An 18,159-nucleotide genomic window follows, 5' to 3' on the forward strand; every position below is an offset into this window, starting at 1 on the left:
AAGAGCTCTTTGGTCTTGGCCATGGTGGAGAGTTTGGAATCTGATTGATTGATTGCTTCTGTGGACAGGTGTCTTTTATACAGGTAACAAGCTGAGATTAGCAGCACTCCCTTTAAGAGTGTGATCCTAATCTCAGCTCGTTACCTTTATAAAAGACACCTGGGAGCCAGAAATCTTTCTGATTGAGAGGGGGTCAAATACTTATTTTCCTCATTTAAATGCAAATCAATTTATAACATTTTTTACATTAATCTTCAGGATTTTTTTGTTGTTATTCTGTCTCTCACTGTTCAAATAAACCTACCATTAAAATTATAGACTGATCATTTCTTTGTCAGTGGGCAAACGTACAAAATCAGCAGGGGATCAAATACTTTTTTCCCCTCACTGTATATGTATACATTGATTCGGTGAGTGGGTTTATAAGGAAGTGTATAGGAGATGTCGTACCCACTGTGACAATTAAAACCTACCCTAACCAGAAACCGTGGATAGATGGCAGCATTCGCAAAAAACAAAGCACGAACCACCGCATTTAACCATGGCAAGGTGATGGGGAATATGACATAATACAAACAGAGTGGTTGTTCCCTCCGCAAGGCAATCAAACAGGCAAAACATCAATATCGAGACAAAGTGGAGTCACAATTCAACGGCTCAGACACAAGACTTATGTGGTAGGGTTTACAGACAATCACGGACTACTTTCTGCCTGACAAGCTAAACAAGTTCTTTGCCTGCTTTGAGGATAACACAGTGCCACCGACGCAGCCAGCTACCAAGGACTGTGGGCTCTCCTCCTCCGTGGCCGACGTGAGTAAGAAATTGTTAACCCTCGCAAGGCAGCCAGCCCAGATGGCATTCCTAGCCGCGTCCTCAGAGCATGCGCAGTCCAGCTGGCTGGTGTGTTTACGGATATATTCAATCACTCCCTATCCCAGTGTGCTGTCCCCACATGCTTCAAGATGGCCACCATTGTTCCTGTACCCAACAATGCAAAGGTAACTGAACTAAATGATTATCGCCCCGTAGCACTCACTTCTGTCATCATGAAGTGCTTTGAGAGACTAGTCAAGGATCATATCACCTCCACCTTACCCGTCACCCTAGACCCATTTTAATTTGCATACCGCCCCAATAGGTCAACAGACGATGCAATCGCCATCACAATGCCCTATCCCATCTGGACAAGAGGAATACCTATGTAAGAATGCTGTTCATTGACTATAGCTCAGCATTCAACACCAAGTACCCTCCAAGCTCATCATCAAGCTTCAGGCCCTGGGTCTCAACCCCTGTGCAATTGGGTCCTGGACTTCCTGATGGGCCGCCGCCAGGTGGTGAAGGTAGGAAACAACATCTCCACTTCCCTGATCCTCAACACTGGGGCCCCACAAGGGTGTGTGCTCAGCCCCCTCCTGTACTCCCTGTTCACCCATGCACGCCTCCAACTCAATCATCAAGTTTGCAGACGACACAACAGTAGTAGGCTTGATTACCAACAACGATGAGACAGCCTACATGGAGGAGGTGAGGGCTCTCGGAGTGTGGTGTCAGGATAATAACCTCTCACTCAACGTCACAAAAACAAAAAGGAGATGATCGTGGACTTCAGGAAACAGCAGAGGGAGTACCCCCCTAACCACATCGACGGGACAGCAGTGGAGAAGGTGGAAAGGTTAAGTTCCTCTGCATACATATCACTGACAAACTGAAATGGTCCATCCACACAGACAGTGTGGGGAAGAAGGCGGAACAGCATCTCTTCAACCTCAGGAGGCTGAAGAAATTTGACCTGTCACCTAAAACCCTCACAAACTTTTACAGATGCAGAATTGAGAGCATCCTGTTGGGCTGTATCACCGCCTGGTACGACAACTGCACAGCCAACAACCGCAGGGCTCTCCAGAGAGTGGTGCGGTCTGCACAACGCATCACCGGGGGCAAACTACCTGCCCTCCAGGACACCTACAGCACCCGATGTCACAGGAAGACCAAAAAGATCATCAAGGACAACAAACACCCAAGCCACTGCCTGTTTACCCCGCTATCATCCAGAAGGCGAGGACAGTACAGGTGCATCAAAGCTGGGACCGAGACTGAAAAACAGTTCAAGGCCATCAGACTGTTAAACAGCCATCACTAGCACAGAGAGTCTGCTGCCTACATACAGACTTGAAAATCACTGGCCACTTTAATAAATGAAACACTAGTCACTTTAATAATGTTTACATATCTTGCATTACCCATCTCATATGTATATACTGTATTCTATACTATATATTGCATCTTAGCCTATGCCACTCTGATAATGACATTGCTCATCCATATATTTATATATTCTTATTCCATTCCTTTACTTAGATTCGTGTGTATTAGGTTTTTGTTGTGGAACTGTTAGATATTACTTGCTAGATATTGCTGCACTGTCGGAACTAGAAGCACAAGCATTTCGCTACACTCGCAATAACATCTGCTAACCATGTGTATGTGACCAATACATTTGATTTATTGCTTTCTCTCTCTAGTGTTGCTTCATTCCTTCCTCACTTTCAACAGTTAAATGAAATTAGTTGTGTTGTCCTCATCGTCATCCTTGTCATGACATGCTTGAATAAAATGTGGACTAGAATAAGATGCAGACGGCCTTCACTTCTCTTCACGAAGATTGAATGGTTATGGGTCTGAATAATAACTGCTAAAGCCTACCGCCGTAGCCTGTTCACTCTTCTTTCAAATGCCTATTGGCTGCTGTATTTACATTCATCAAACAAGATCTTTCATACCTCATTGAATAGTCTATTAATTTAAGAAATGCAAAAAAATGTCCATCAAGCTATTCTAGTGTAGTTTTCCTGGGACTCCAAGAGCTAAGAAGTGTTTTTTAATGAGAGGCCAGTGGAGAGCAGGTGCATATTCCACAAGAGACCGGGGCTATAAGTTAGAAGCTTATGCATAACCCATCATTCATTAGCTAAATATAAGGCTAATACTGGATATAATGTATTACCTGAAAGAGGTAGGGTAGGACATCTATATATACTGTATTAATCTTGAACAGGATTATCTACTGTGGATGACATTTGAATGGAATTGATGGAGAAAGACTGCTCGCATGAGCACTGATTTAAAGCAACGATATTCGAGTGATAGGCTGTTTTAGAACTCTGCAGCTGTAATTTAAAGTAATTTTAAAAAATAAAGGTGACCCCCGACTGATGTAAATTAGACATGCATTCAGTCCTTATATTTCTATAACATACGCTATGCTGCAGCAAATGTAGGCCTACCTGTCACAAGAACAAAAAGTTACCATGAGAGGATACATGCATTGTGAACTGTGCTCCATACTGACATGCGCAGTCTGTCCCCACCCTGAGCGTTGATCATGCAGAGAGAAGGCCGTAGAGAAGCCAGACTCAAGACATCACATATCATTTAACAGTACCATTTTACGTCATGCTGTTTATATAAATACTTTATTAGAATTTACCGGTTTCTTGCAGTTATTTATCCCGGGAAAAAGGGAATGGGTTTGGGCGGGAAATCTCGGTAACCCAGTTCCCGCTATTCAGCCCTAACTACCACCCTGTCTGTGAAATCAATTGGGCACATTTCATCTGGTGAGGTAGTCTGACAGTTTGTCGTGAACCAAAGCTAGTGATCCAACTGCCAAGCCAGCTGTTTGAGTTTTGTTGGGAACTCTAGCGGAAGAGGAAAAAAGCCTGCAAAAGCCCACTATCCTTCTCTGGCTCTCTGACTCGAGGAGGTCAAATCAAATGACTAACTGTCATTGTGTCTTTTCAGTGCAGTGAGAAACTCCAGACGGTGCCATGCCATTGTTACGTGACTCCAGGCACTTACATCCTTGTGTCAGTTTCCCTAAATGGGGTTGTTTAAGAAAAGAAACCACAACATTTCTGTCTGTGAGTGCCTGCCTTCGGGCACTTCCCCCATGGGAAGAACAGCAGCCTTGGCTTTGATAGCTGCACTACTGAAGGTCTGGCCTCCCTTTGCTGCTTCATAGACCCAGGTTAAATCCCAAATGACACCCTATTCCCTATATAGTGCACTACTTTTGACCAGGGCCCATAGAGCATTGGTCAAATGTAGTGCACTATACAGGGAATAGGGTGCTATTTGGGATACCAACCCAGAGTCTGTCAAGTCAGGCATTCTTCTCCCCAAAGACATTTTCTTTTCTCCCTTTCCTGAAGGTAATTCAACCACAGTTGTTTTGTGTGGTCACACTCCCTCAGTCCCACACACACACTCTGTCCGCCGCCGACTCTTCAGTCTTCAGGGCCCAAAACATTAAAGGATTAAAAGGCAGCGGGGGAATTCATAGGAAGTGGATCTTTAGTGGGGGATCTACCCTCTGCTTACTTTGATTTGATTGTCCTGCTGTAGTTTTATTTGTCAAATCAAGAAAATAAGTGTGTGCTTTGATCAAGCCCAACCACAGTACTGACGCTGTGGCACTACTTTTAAAAGATGGGGGAAAAAAAAGAACTTGGCACCACATCTAAAAAAATTGTCTTTTTTTTGTACCACTCCCTTTCTTGTTTTTGCATTATGAAAACCAAAAGGACGACCAAAGTGTTTAGATCAATTACGCCCAGGTGAGGGTGTGTTTCTTTTACGAGACAAAACCCTGTCAGATGATCCGGAGGATCAGAGTCGCCATGGAAGCAAAGTGTGTGTGGCAGCGCACCGTAGTGTTACGTGTCAATGACAACCCCTAGGCCTTTGTGTGTGTAATTACACAAAATAAAATTACATTATTTTCCAAACAAAGCAAAAACAACAACTACTTAGCAGTCACGTGCATTGACATACGTACAGTATAAATATTTTAAAAAGGAGCAACTGCCAACTTGTAATTAACTGGCTTTCTTTGTCTAAGAATTGTTACACCCTATCAATTAGAGAAACAAATACTAATACTGTAAAACCTTAATCTCTCTATGGGCTCATTGTCAATTTTTTTTTCATGAAAGTATCATAAGCCAGCCAGGATCATTGAGCAGGCATGCTCCCAGCATAGGTTAGGTTAGACTGTGTCCCAAATGGCACCCTATTCCCTACAGTGCTATGAAAAAGTATTTGCCCCTTTCTAATTTTCTCTACTTTTGCATATTTGTGATACTGAATGTTATCAGATCTTCAACCAAAACCTAATATTAGATAAAGGGAACATAAGTGAACAAATAACACAACAATTACATATTTATTTCATAAACAAAGTGTGCAGTGTTTGGTTTTCGCCAGGCATAAATGGGAGCCATCTCGTCAAAAAAGTTGACTCAAGTTTGCCAAAAAGCACTTGGATGATCATCAAGACTCTTGGAAAAACGTTCTATGGACAGATGATTCAAAAGTATAACTTTTTGGACGACATGGTTCCAGTAATGCCTGGCGAAAACTAAACTCTGCATTCCAAAGAACATTATACCAAAGGTCAAGCATGGTGGTGGTGGTGTGATGGTTTGGGGATGCTTTGCTGCCTCAGGACCTGGACGACTTGCCTTAATAGAAGGAACCATGAATTCTGCTCTGTATCAGAGAATTCTACAGGAGAATGTCAGACCATCCGTCTGTGAGCTGAAGCTGAAGCGCAGCTGGGTCATGCAGCAAGACAATGATCCAAAACACACAATCAAGTCTACATGAAAATTGCTTAAAAGCAACAAATTGGACGTTTTGGAATGGCCTAGTCAAAGTCCAGACCTAATCCCAATTGAGATGTTGTGGCAGGACTTGAAACGAGCAGTTCATGCTTGAAAACCCACACGTCACTGAGTTAAAGCAGTTCTGCATGGAAGTGGGCCAAAATTCCTCCACAGCGACGTGAGAGACTGATCAACAACTACAGGAAGCATTTGGTTGGAGTCATTGCAGCTAAAGGTGGCACAACCATGTTATTGAGTGTAAGGGGGCAATTACTTTTTCACACAGGGGAATTGGGTGTTGCATAACTTTGTTTATGAAATAAATATGTAATTGTTGTGTTATTTGTTCACTTATGTTCCCTTTATCTAATATTAGGTTTTGGTTGAAGATCTGATAACAGTCAGTATCACAAATATGCAAAAATAGAGAAAATTAGAAAGGGGGATAATACTTTTTCATAGCACTGTATATAATCAAAAATAGAGCATTATGTAGGGAATAAGGCCCCATTTGAGGTGCCCACTAGATGAAAAGGCCTCCTTGAACCAGGTGGCTCTTTTCCTTTAAACTACATTTAATTCAATCCCTCCATCTTGCCAATTAAAACTATGATGGCATCACAGGGATCTGTCACCACAGCAGGACATTGAGAAAGACAAGGAACATGGGGGCAGACAGGGGCTGCCTTGTGTGGAGTGATGCCCTGGTCTGTCTGACAACTGGTGCTGGCCACAAGAAAGACTAGCCCTGGCCTAAAGATGTAATGCCCTCAGATTCCAGACAGAACGGTGAGGAGACTCAGGCTCTGCTTACGTAAGGTCTGAGAAAAACAAGGCCATCCACATAAAAAAAGGGAGGAAAACAACATGTTGAGTTAAGACAGTCCAACAAGAGCTCTGTATTTACTTTCAAAGACAATTTACCGCGATCCAATGACACCTCAGATTCTGTGGCATTTCTACCTCATCCACAATTTTCTTCCTGTGTGTCTCTTTGCCAGCATGAATAAATGACTGTCAGTTGGCCAAGTGCACACCACCACCCACCCATAATGCACTAGCCTGGCTGGCTGGCCCATTAAGACTTCAAAGCGGAGGCACATCAAACAAAACAAATCAGCAGGACTACCATTTGTCCTTCTCTACTGTAATACTACCTCCCAACTCTACTACTTAAGACTACTACCACTCATGTCCGGTTGAGGGTAGTCTACATGTTCCACACTGCCCACTTCAGAACAGCGGCCAACCCACACCCAAAACCTACCCAAACTACAGCAACACACTCCCCTCTAGTACCTTAAAAATTCTGTGTTGCGTAGAAGGCAGACGGAATCAAAGAATCCAGACATTAAAACGGAATTCAACAATATTCAAAATTGTATTGAACTTAGTAGGAAATGCATTAATTTGCCCAAGATTATCATAATACATTAACAAAATGCATCAGTGTTTCATATTTTCCTTCAACTTTCTTAAGAGGCAAGGGCACAGGAATGCACGCGTCTATGTGTGCGTGTTGAATGATCTCATGATTATTTGCATCAATTCAGTGGCCATTTGTTTTACAAACGCTGTAATCACATGAGTGCTACAGAAACATTGCTAACGTTGGTCTTATGATTTTGAGAGCGAAAAACGGAAACCTGGAAAAACTAAACGGAATATGGGAAAAAAATAAAACCGAATCGGACAAATTTAACTGATTTTGCAGGGCCCCAGACCCCTCACCTACACACAGTCTTAGTGGGTGGCACCTTGGACTTCACCTTCACCCAAGCCCCAGGCTTCTGTTCTGACTAGGCCAGGCTGGTGACTGCTGTGCTGGGAGGAAATAAAGAGGGGATGGTGAAAGGAGAAAGATCTAGTAATCTAAATGAAAGATGGATCATTATGTCCTTCCTCGCCCCGAGACATTTCTATAGCGAAAATGAAGATTGACAGCGGCTGACTTGAGTGGGCCCACTGATCCAGATACAGGGAAGGACACGATGTAGCTACTGCCTCACCCATCCCTCAGCACTGTGAACTGCTCAGGGCTGGGGCCCTGGAGCCCTGCAGCTGGGGCTTAGAGACTACCAACCTGCCCCTGCCTTTAGAGAAGGAGACATAACTGTCATACCTGTAGGATATTTACACTCCTGCTCTAGTGTAAGGTAGATAGGTAAAGAGGTAAATGGAAGAGGAAAGGCAGGCAGAGCTTAGTTCCAAGAAGTCATCAACTGGACAATGCCATTTTTTCCAATAAGGATTTAGGTTTGATAAATTGATATTCCCACCACAACGGTAAACATTTGCACATTCATATCTACAGACGTCACCCTGACGATGACACACTAGACTAGAGAAAATAATACTACATGCCTGCACGGAACGGTCAGGTCCAAGAGCTTTGGATTGTTGGGACAAATTGTAAGTTCCGTTCATTGTGACCCAGTTGAGAAAATAACCTAATTCCAGCTCTGAACGAGAGGGAGGAGGAGGATACTGCCTGGAACTTGGCTGTTGAAGGCTGGGCTAGTGTTAGGGCTAAGGGAGGTTTCTGCAACCGAAAACATTTTGCAACAAAAACAAGTGTTTCTCATTGGACTAGTTCAGGTTAGCCCCTCCCAGTTTTAGTAGTTTTTCTTCTGTTTGGTGCCTACCTAGTGAACATGACCCTGCTATCTGGCCCCTAGGGCAGGAACCTGCAGTGTAATCACGGCCCTGGACAAATTACAGGCAGAGGGCCGCAGATAATTTGGGTTCAACCCAGGGCTGAGGGAGAGGTTGTCCATTAAACGAATATTCTTAAGTCATGGAGCGCATTCCAGCGCACAGCGTCAACACTCTGCAACCCAGTGAGGTCTGATTATTCCAGGCATTTTAAGTGTCCAGGCACAGCGGCCCCTCTATTTTTTGTTACAAAAAAGCTTTCAGCAGGCAAATAATAACAGTATTACAGTTTGAGTCGCCTGTTAATACATTTTTTAGATACGCAGCGAGAGAGGAATTTAACTACAGTTCAAAGGTGCTGTCAATGGCTCCCGCAATGTTTTGTAGAACAACAAGAAGGGCACGATGAGGGACAGTACCGTGTGTGTGTGCATATCTGTCAGCCAGTGAGTTCATGTTAGTGTAAAGTGTAATGGAAATCTATTACGCGTTGCAGAACCCAACTGTAATCTTGCCCGCCGTTGAAATGAGGCCTCTTCCATCTTTCAGAGAAACAACTTAAGTGGGAGAAATAAAATAAAAATAGACCACTCAGGGCCGATTACAGTGATTTTAATGTTTTTTAAGTTTGGGGTTGACCAGGAGAATCATGAAAGTTTTCTGAGCCATTACCCACCCATACAGAGCCAGAAACCAAAGACTTCTCTCCATGTAAAACAAAGGTCATCACGAGGGTGATATAGTCCACATTAATAATACAGCAGGCCTATATATACAGCTAATTGTGCTTTTCTTCACAGTCCTTTACCGACAGTCATATCCCACTGCAATAACAAGACAATGTCTGAAACCAAACCAAGACTGCCCAGGCAGACTACTCTGCACCACAATTTGGACAAACACGCACATACAGCTGTGACGTAACTGACCTGGTTGATGGAGTTGGCGGTGCAGGAGGCGAGTCCTGTCCCGAGGGATGCCAGGAAGAAGGTGGCAGGGTCAAAGGGTACTGGAGCCATGGCAAAACCAGCTGCTGCCGTCCACACTACTAATGCTGAAACAACCAGACAACAATATCAACATCATACCTACACACAAGCAACATGCATGCTTATCATCCTTGAATACCCAACATAATTTCCATATCAATTATAGGCCTACAGCTTTGGGCAATTACTTGCAGAACAGTACCAGGAATGCAAACTGGTGAGTTCCCAAAAAGGTGACAAGGAAACACTAGAAACAATTCTGTGTAAACTGCTAAAAAGTTTGCTTATTTTCAGAGTGGGGTTGTCACGATACCAACCTTTTACTAACGATGTGATACCAGGTCAAGTATCACGATACTGTGTTCTATACGTTCTGCACGTGTGCTACACAAAAACCTGTCCCTCATATTCACACCTCTACTCAATACAACACATTGAATGGGATACTGCAGAAAATGGCCGATTTGCTAATATCCAAAGGTCCATCTGTGATTTGGCAGGAGGAATATATCAAGGAATAGAAATGCATAATGATCTGCATTCTCATTGTGGCAGTAAGGGGGAGAAAACACTATATGAAACCATATTTAGTAGGGCTGGGAATTGCCAGGGACCTCATGACACGACATTATCACAATTCTGTGATTTTATTGCGATTCGATGTTCCAAACATATTGCTCACCATATGTCTACTGCAGAGGGACAAGAGAGAGCCATGAGAAAACCATTTTTTTATCAGTCATGGAAATAAAAGTGCTGAAAACAAATCAGCTCCTATTTAAAAAGAAGATGGAGAACAAGCTATGAAGGAAAAATACTGGAGTTTTGGTGCAGGTACAGCCAACTAGCGCAAAAATAATATTGCGATATTGTCAAAAGGATACATCGTCAAAAATAATATCCCGATATGTAACTGTATCGATTCCCCCCCCCCCCCCCCAATCACTAGCCTACTCTTCAGACAACTTTACACACATAGCTTACACACTCTTGCTCTCACACACAGGCACAGAGACACACTCACACCACTCTTTTTCTCCATTCCCCCCTTCACACACAGCTCCCAAATGTTAGGCACAAAATAGAATTTAAGTAACACCAGAAAAAAAGAGATTGATTTTTTTATTCATTGATTAGGCATATGCATCCTACCTTTGAAGATATTGTATAAAGAACTAATTCTGATATATCTGACATCACACTCTGAACTGTTTGATATTCCCATTGAAGGACGCGTAGGGATTAATTCTGTGCTCAGTCAATCATTTCAATACGAGAAACATACCCCACCACACCAAACTTATTTTCTTAGGATCTACACGATTCATGTGGACGACCTATTTTGAAATCAAAATGGCGGATATCGCCGGAAAGTGACGAGTTTGCATCCCTGAGTATATGCAAATGATACAAGTTCCCATCTTTGTGAAAGGCGAAGCAATACCCTAGGCCAAATTGTGCCTATCCTTGACAGAAAATAAGAAATGCTTTCATACATGTTCCTTCGGTTTTATGGACAAAAAAAATAAAAAATACCTTTAATCATAATACTGTCAATGCTTGCTAAAGCTTGATCACTCAGCAATTAAGACTTTAGTTTAGTTACCGAGTAGTCTGGTGTGTTTAGCCTAGTCCTTGCCATACCATACCTGTGAGTTTGATTTTGGCAAGTTTGGCATACACATCCGGAAGCTCAGCCAGGTCCACCTTGAGCTCCTTCCACTGCCTCTCCAGCCGAGCCTCCCTGGCTTCATCCGACTCCACCTGCACATGGGGCACCTCTAACATCTCAGTCCCAGACCCAGCTGCACTGGATACAGCCTTTGTCTGTGGTGGTGACACAGTCTTGCTGGAGGTAGGTTTCAACACAGCAAGTATCTCCTGTGCAGCCACAGTCGAGACATGACTTGAGACAGGTGTTGCAGTCACATTTGTGGTTGTGGTCTCTGGCTGTGGTGGAGGTGGTGTGACATCGGTGACCATAGGCACATGGTCGATGGTTGGGACCTGCTGGATCTGACTGTCATCACGATTGTCCTCGAGGACGGTCAAGATGGCTGTCTGCTTAGGTTTAGCTCTCTGATAGAGGGCATTGTTACTCCTCATCACATACTGGGGAGAGGGTGGTAGAGCAGATAGCGTGTGTGAAGATAAAGGTGGTCTGTCATTGGCACACATGTAACACATTTAGCTAGTCGTTCTCTTATTTTTTATCAATAAGTGGCGGCTGCCCATGACGTAGCCTATACGGCTGCAATTATAAAATAGCTAATCCTGTCTACATGTCCTGACATTACCTGGTACAAATAGGTAAACTAGGCTACATGAGCATGGACTGAGAAGTCAATTGGTATGATAGGGCACAATCTAAGGACAGAATGTTGTCCATCACTCACGTAACAGCGTTGTTGTTGACTGCTAATATGGGCTGCATGTGACTTACCTGGCGCTTCAAGAAGTTGAGGTGCTGAAACGTCATCCATTGTGATGGGTCTCTCCTTGGCATCTGGATGAGGCTGCGAGCACTCTGGTGATTTCTAATGGCATTTCTACCTAATAGTTTCTGGTTCACACTCACACCAACCAGACCTAAAACACAAAGAAATACTAAACAAACCTGTTCATAATCATTACAACAACAATGGCGTGAAGATGCATCATCTGGCTACACGATTTCCATTGTTCAGGACTTGCTAGAAAGTAATTAATGCTTCTCTGTTATAACAGTGTTATTGCTGACAGGCTAGCCCAATAATGGACTAAAGGAGCCTAACGTTACTCCTTATAGTCCAAGGACCTTACATGTTTTGTTTAAAGGCGAATTGTCTCTGGAAGAAATATGAACTCCGTAAGGCAATCAAAGTGGCAAAACATCAATATTGAGACAAAGTGGAGTTGCAACTCAACAGCTCAGAAAGGAGACACATGAGGCAGGGACTCCAGACAATCCCGGCTTATAAAGGGAAAGCCAGCCACATCTCGAACACCGACGCCTCACTTCCGGACAAGCGAAACACTGAGCCGCCGACGTGGTCCGCCGCTCACAAGGACTGTGTGCTCCCGATCTCTGTAGCCGACGTACTGTAAGTAAGACATTTAAGAGTGTTAACCCTCGCAAGGCTGCCAGCCCAGACGGCATCCCTAGCCGCGTCCACAGAGTATGTGCAGACCAGCTGGCTGGAGTGTTTAGGGACATTCAATCTCTCAGTCTGTTGTCCCCACTTGCTTCAAGATGTCCACCATCGTTCCTGTACCCAAGAAAGTGAAGGTAAATAAACGAAATAACTAACTATCACCCCGTAGCACTCATTTCTGTAATCATGAAGTGCTTTGAGAGCCTAGTTAAGGACCATATCACCTCCATCTTACCTAGATCAACTACAATTTCCATACCGCCCCAACAGGTCCACGTAGTACGCAACCGCCATTGCACTGCACACTGCCCAAACCCACGTGGACAAAAGGAATACCTATGTAAGAATGCAGTTAATCTACTGCAATTTAGCCTTCAACAGCATAGTGCCCTCCAAGCTCATCACTAAGCTCAGGGCCCAGGGTCTGAACCCCTCCCTGTGCAACTGGGTCCTGGACTTCCTGACAGGCCGAGCCCATGTGGTGAAGGTAGGCAACAACACCTCCGCCACACTGATCCTCAACAAGGAGGCTAGAGAACTACCGATATGGATCATTTAGGGCCGATGCCGATTTTTTGGGGTCAAGGAAACCGATGGACAATATTTTAGGCCAATATTCAATATCATTACATTTGAAAATGTTGAAGACAAACATTTCCCAGACAGCCATGTATGCATTAACGCATCAATTTTCAAATCAAACAATACATTTTACTTTGTTTTTACCAAACTACATAATGGTAATAATTTTATTTGAATGATAAATCTATTGATAAACTGGGTAAATTAAGATGGCATGAGAACTATGAGAACTAGCTCAATGGCGATTACATTTTCTACCAAGCCATACATGTGCAGAATATCTAACAAGAGCGAGGGTAGGAAAAAAATATGAAACGACGATGCACGTTCTGTCTGAATGACTCAAATCTGCTCATAGATTGTGAAAGCACACACGCACACTGATCTACAGCTTTCTTGGTCCATAAACATGCAAAAAGAGTCTTACTCAAATGTTATTTACCACATGCGCCGAATAAAACTGGTGTAGACTTTACAGTGAAATGCTTGCTTACGAACCATTCCCAACGATGCAGGTTAAATTAAAATAATATAAATGCAACAATTTCATCGATTTTACTGACTTACAGTTCATGAGGAAATCAGTCAATTGAAATAAATAAATTAGGCCCTAATCTATGGATTTCACAAATGAGAATACAGATATGCATCTGTTGGTCACAGATACCTTAAAAGAAATGGGCCTCAGGATCTCGTCACGGTATTTCTGTGCATTCAATTTGCATTCGATAAAATGCAATTGTGTTCGTTATCCGTAGCTTATGCCTGCCCATACCATAACCCCAACACCACCATGGGGCACTCTGTTCACAACATTGAAATCAGTAAACCGCTCGCCCACACGACGGCATACACGTGGTCGGCAGTTGAGAGGCCGGTTGGACATACTGACAAATCCTCGAAAACAACGTTGGAGGCGGCTTATGGTAGAGAAATGCAACAGCTCCGTTGAACATTCCTGCAGTCAGCATGCCAATTGCAAGCTGCCTCAAAACATCTGATGCATTGTGTTGTGTGACAAAACTGCACATTTTGAGTGGCCTTTTATTGTCCCCAGCACAAGGTGCACCTGTGTAATGATCATGCTGTTTAATCAGCTATGTCATATGCCACACCTGTCAGGTGGATGGATTATCTTGGCAAAGGAGAAATGCTCAATAACAGGGATGTAAACAAATTTGTGACAAATTTGATAGAAATAAGCTTTTTGTGCCTATGGACAATTTCTAGGATCTTTTACTTCAGCTCATGAAACATGCGACCAACACATGTTGCGTGTACACACATATACCGTACATATCACAAAAGTATGTGGACTCTCCTTCAAATTAGTAGATTTGGCTATTTCAGCCACACCCGTTGCTGACAGGTGAATAGATTCGAGCACACAGCCATGCAATCTCCATAGACAAACATTGGCAGTAGAATGGCTCATACTGAAGAGCTCTGTGACTTTCAAGGTGGCACCGTCATAGGATGCCACCTTTCCAACAAGTCAGTTCGTCAAATTTCTGCCCTGCTAGAGCTGCCCCGGTCAACTGTAAGTGCTGTTATTGTGTAATGGGAGCAACAACGGCTCAGCCGCGAAGTGGTAGGCCACACAAGCTCACAGAATGGGACCGCCGAGTGCTGAAGCACCTACCGCGTAAAAACGCCCGTACTCGGTTGCAACACTCACTACAGAGTTCCAAACTGCCTCTGGAAGCAGAGTCAGCACAATAACTATTCTTCAGGACTTTCATGAAAAGGGTTTCCATGGCTGAGCAGCCGCACACAAGCCTAAGATCACCATGCACAATGCCAAGCGTCGGCTGGAGTGGTGTAAAACTTGCCGCAATTGGACTCTGGAGCAGTGGAAACGTGTTCTCTGGAGTGATGAATCACGCTTCACCATCTGGCAGTCCGATGGACGAACCTGGGTTTGGCGGATGCCTGGAGAACGCTACCTGCCCGACTGCATAGTGTCAACTGTAAAGTTTGGTGGAGGAGGAATAATAGTCTGGGGCTGTTTTTCATGGTTCGGGCTAGGCCCCTTAGTTCCAGTGAAGGGAAATCTTTACGCTACAGCATACAATTACATTCTAGACGCTTCTGTCCTTCAAACTTTGAGGCAACAATTTGGAGAAGGCCCTCTCCTGTTTCAGCATGACAATGCCCCAGTGCACAAACATCTAGTGAAAAGCCTTCCCAGAAGAGTGGAGGCTGTTATAGCAGCAAAGGGGGGACCAAATCTATATTAATGCCCATGATTTTAGAATGAGATGTTCGACAAGCAGGTGTCCACATACTTTTGGTCATGTATCGTACACACACATTCATACATAGTAACTAATACGAGAAATAAAAACACACAAGAATGGAGCTACAGTGGGGGAAAAAAGTATTTAATCAGCCACCAATTGTGCAAGTTCTCCCACTTAAAAAGATGAGAGAGGCCTGTAATTTTCATCATAGGTACACATCAACTATGACAGACAAAATGAGGGAAAAAATCCAGAAAATCACATTGTAGGATTTTTTATGAATTTATTTGCAAATTATGGTGGAAAATAAGTATTTGGTCAATAACAAAAGTTTCTCAATACTTTGTTATATACCCTTTGTTGGCAATGACACAGGTCAAACGTTTTCTGTAAGTCTTCACAAGGTTTTCACACACGGTTACTGGTATTTTGGCCCATTCCTCCATGCAGATCTCCTCTAGAGCAGTGATGTTTTGGGGCTGTCGCTGGGCAATACGGACTTTCAACTCCCTCCAAAGATTTTCTATGAGGTTGAGATCTGGAGACTGGCTAGGCCACTCCAGGACCTTGAAATGCTTCTTACGAAGCCACTCCTTCGTTGCCCGGGCGGTGTGTTTGGGATCATTGTCATGCTGAAAGACCCAGCCACGTTTCATCTTCAATGCCCTTGCTGATGGAAGGAGGTTTTCACTCAAAATCTCACGATACATGGCCCCATTCATTCTTTCCTTACACGGATCAGTCGTCCTGGTCCCTTTGCAGAAAAACAGCCCCAAAGCATGATGTTTCCACCCCCATGCTTCACAGTAGGTATGGTGTTCTTTGGATGCAACTCAGCATTCTTTGTCCTCCAAACACGACGAGTTGAGTTTTTACCAAAAAGTTCTATTTTGGTTTCATCTGACCATATGACATTCTCCCAATCCTCTTCTGGATCATCCAAATGCACTCTAGCAAACTTCAGACGGGCCTGGACAGGTACTGGCTTAAGCAGGGGGACACGTCTGGCACTGCAGGATTTGAGTCCCTGGCGGCGTAGTGTGTTACTGATGGTAGGCTTTGTTACTTTGGTCCCAGCTCTCTAGGTCCCCCCGTGTGGTTCTGGGATTTTTGCTCACCGTTCTTGTGATCATTTTGACCCCACGGGTGAGATCTTGCGTGGAGCCCCAGATCAAGGGAGATTATCAGTGGTCTTGTATGTCTTCCATTTCCTAATAATTGCTCCCACAGTTGATTTCTTCAAACCAAGCTGCTTACCTATTGCAGATTTAGTCTTCCCAGCCTGGTGCAGGTCTACAATTTTGTTTCTGGTGTCCTTTGACAGCTCTTTGGTCTTGGCCATAGTGGAGTTTGGAGTGTGACTGTTTGAGGTTGTGGACAGGTGTCTTTTATACTGATAACAAGTTCAAACAGGTGCCATTAATACAGGTAAGAGGGCAGAGGAGCCTCTTAAAGAAGAAGTTACAGGTCTGTGAGAGCCAGAAATCTTGCTTGTTTGTAGGTGACCAAATACTTATTTTCCACCATAATTTGCAAATAAATTCATTAAAAATCCTACAATGTGACTTTCTGGAGAAAAAATTTCTCAGTTTGTCTGTCATAGTTGACGTGTACCTATGATGAAAATTACAGGCCTCTCATCTTTTTAAGTGGGAGAACTTGCACAATTGGTGGTTGACTAAATACTTTTTTTCCCCCACTGTATATACAGGGAGTATCAGTACCAGATCAATGTTTAGGGGTATGAGGTATTTGAAGTAGATATGTACATGAAGGCAGGGTAAAGTGACTAGGCATCCGGATAGATAAGAGTAAAATAAAGAACAGAGTAGCAGCAGCAAATGATGAGTGTAAAAGTGTGTGTGTGCGTTTGGTCAGTATGCGTGTGATGTGTACATGTGAATGTGTGAGGGTTTTGTGTGGGAGTAACAGTATAGTGTGTGGGAGTGAGTGTGTATATGGTGTTTATATAAAGTATACTAGTGAGTGTGCGTAGGGTCAGTGCAGATAGTTCGGGTACCATTAATTTACTATTTAGCAGTCTGGCTATTTATCAGTCTTATGGCTTGGGGGTAGAAGCTGTCTAAGAGCCTGTTAGTCCGAGAGCCGATGCTCCGGTACTGTTTGCCGGACGGTAGCAGAGTGAACAGTCTATGACGGGTGGCTGAAGTGGGCTTTCCTCTGACACCGCCTGATATAGAGGTCCTGGATGGCAGGGAGCTCAGCCCCAGTGATGTACTGGGCTGTCCGCACCACCTTCTGAAGCGCTTTGCGGTCAAGGGCAGTGCAGTTGTCATACCAAGCGGTGAGGCAGTCAGTCAAGATGCTCTCAATGGTGCAGCTGTATAACTATTTGAGGATCTGAGGGCCCATTCAAAATCTTTTCAGCCTCCTGAGGGGGAAGAGGCGCTTCCATGACTTCTTCACAACTGTGCGGGGGTGTGTGTGGACCATGTTAAGTCTTTAGTGATGTGGAACCTAAACCTATTGCCAACCTTTAAAACAATTCATTTTTTCCCTATTATGACAATCCCTATTATCTGACTATCAACTGTCAATTTACGGAGACGATTGCGACTGGTCAGATCAGTACAACAGTAAATAGCTAACGTTACACTGCAAGTCAGACGGCTCGTTACCGAAAATGGTGCATGTTAAAAATAATAACCAGCTAACGTTAGCTAGCTATGTTGGCTATTAGCTCATATCTGACATCTTAGCACCAAGTTCACCTAACCAGCTAGCTAGCATAATGGCTAATATAGCTGGCTAGTTAACACCACAGGTGAAAGGGTTAGTTATTGTAATCTTTGCTAACAGGTCACATAGCTATTTGCTTAGCTATTTGCATACATGTCCGGACACGTCGACACAAGCTTTGTTT

General features: G+C 43.7%; 1 protein-coding gene across 2 annotated transcripts in view; it reads right to left on the bottom strand.

Moving 5' to 3' along the window:
* Window positions 1–18,159, bottom strand: part of LOC121547576 (protoheme IX farnesyltransferase, mitochondrial) — a 97,506-nt gene that overhangs the window by 74,998 nt on the left and 4,349 nt on the right. Inside the window, exons 2-5 of one of the 2 annotated variants that reach the window (XM_041858918.1) lie at window positions 12,119–12,397; window positions 11,760–11,905; window positions 10,966–11,428; window positions 9,257–9,381 (exon numbers count right to left, since the gene is read on the bottom strand). In XM_041858918.1, coding sequence (XP_041714852.1) covers window positions 9,257–9,381; window positions 10,966–11,428; window positions 11,760–11,822 — 651 coding nt within the window. In that variant the 5' untranslated portion in view covers window positions 11,823–11,905; window positions 12,119–12,397. The remainder of the gene's footprint in view (window positions 1–9,256; window positions 9,382–10,965; window positions 11,429–11,759; window positions 11,906–12,118; window positions 12,398–18,159) is intronic. The other variant, XM_041858917.1, reaches the window with a different exon arrangement.

This window comes from Coregonus clupeaformis, chromosome 31 (assembly GCF_020615455.1).
Source record: "Coregonus clupeaformis isolate EN_2021a chromosome 31, ASM2061545v1, whole genome shotgun sequence".
Lineage (NCBI taxonomy): Eukaryota > Metazoa > Chordata > Actinopteri > Salmoniformes > Salmonidae > Coregonus > Coregonus clupeaformis.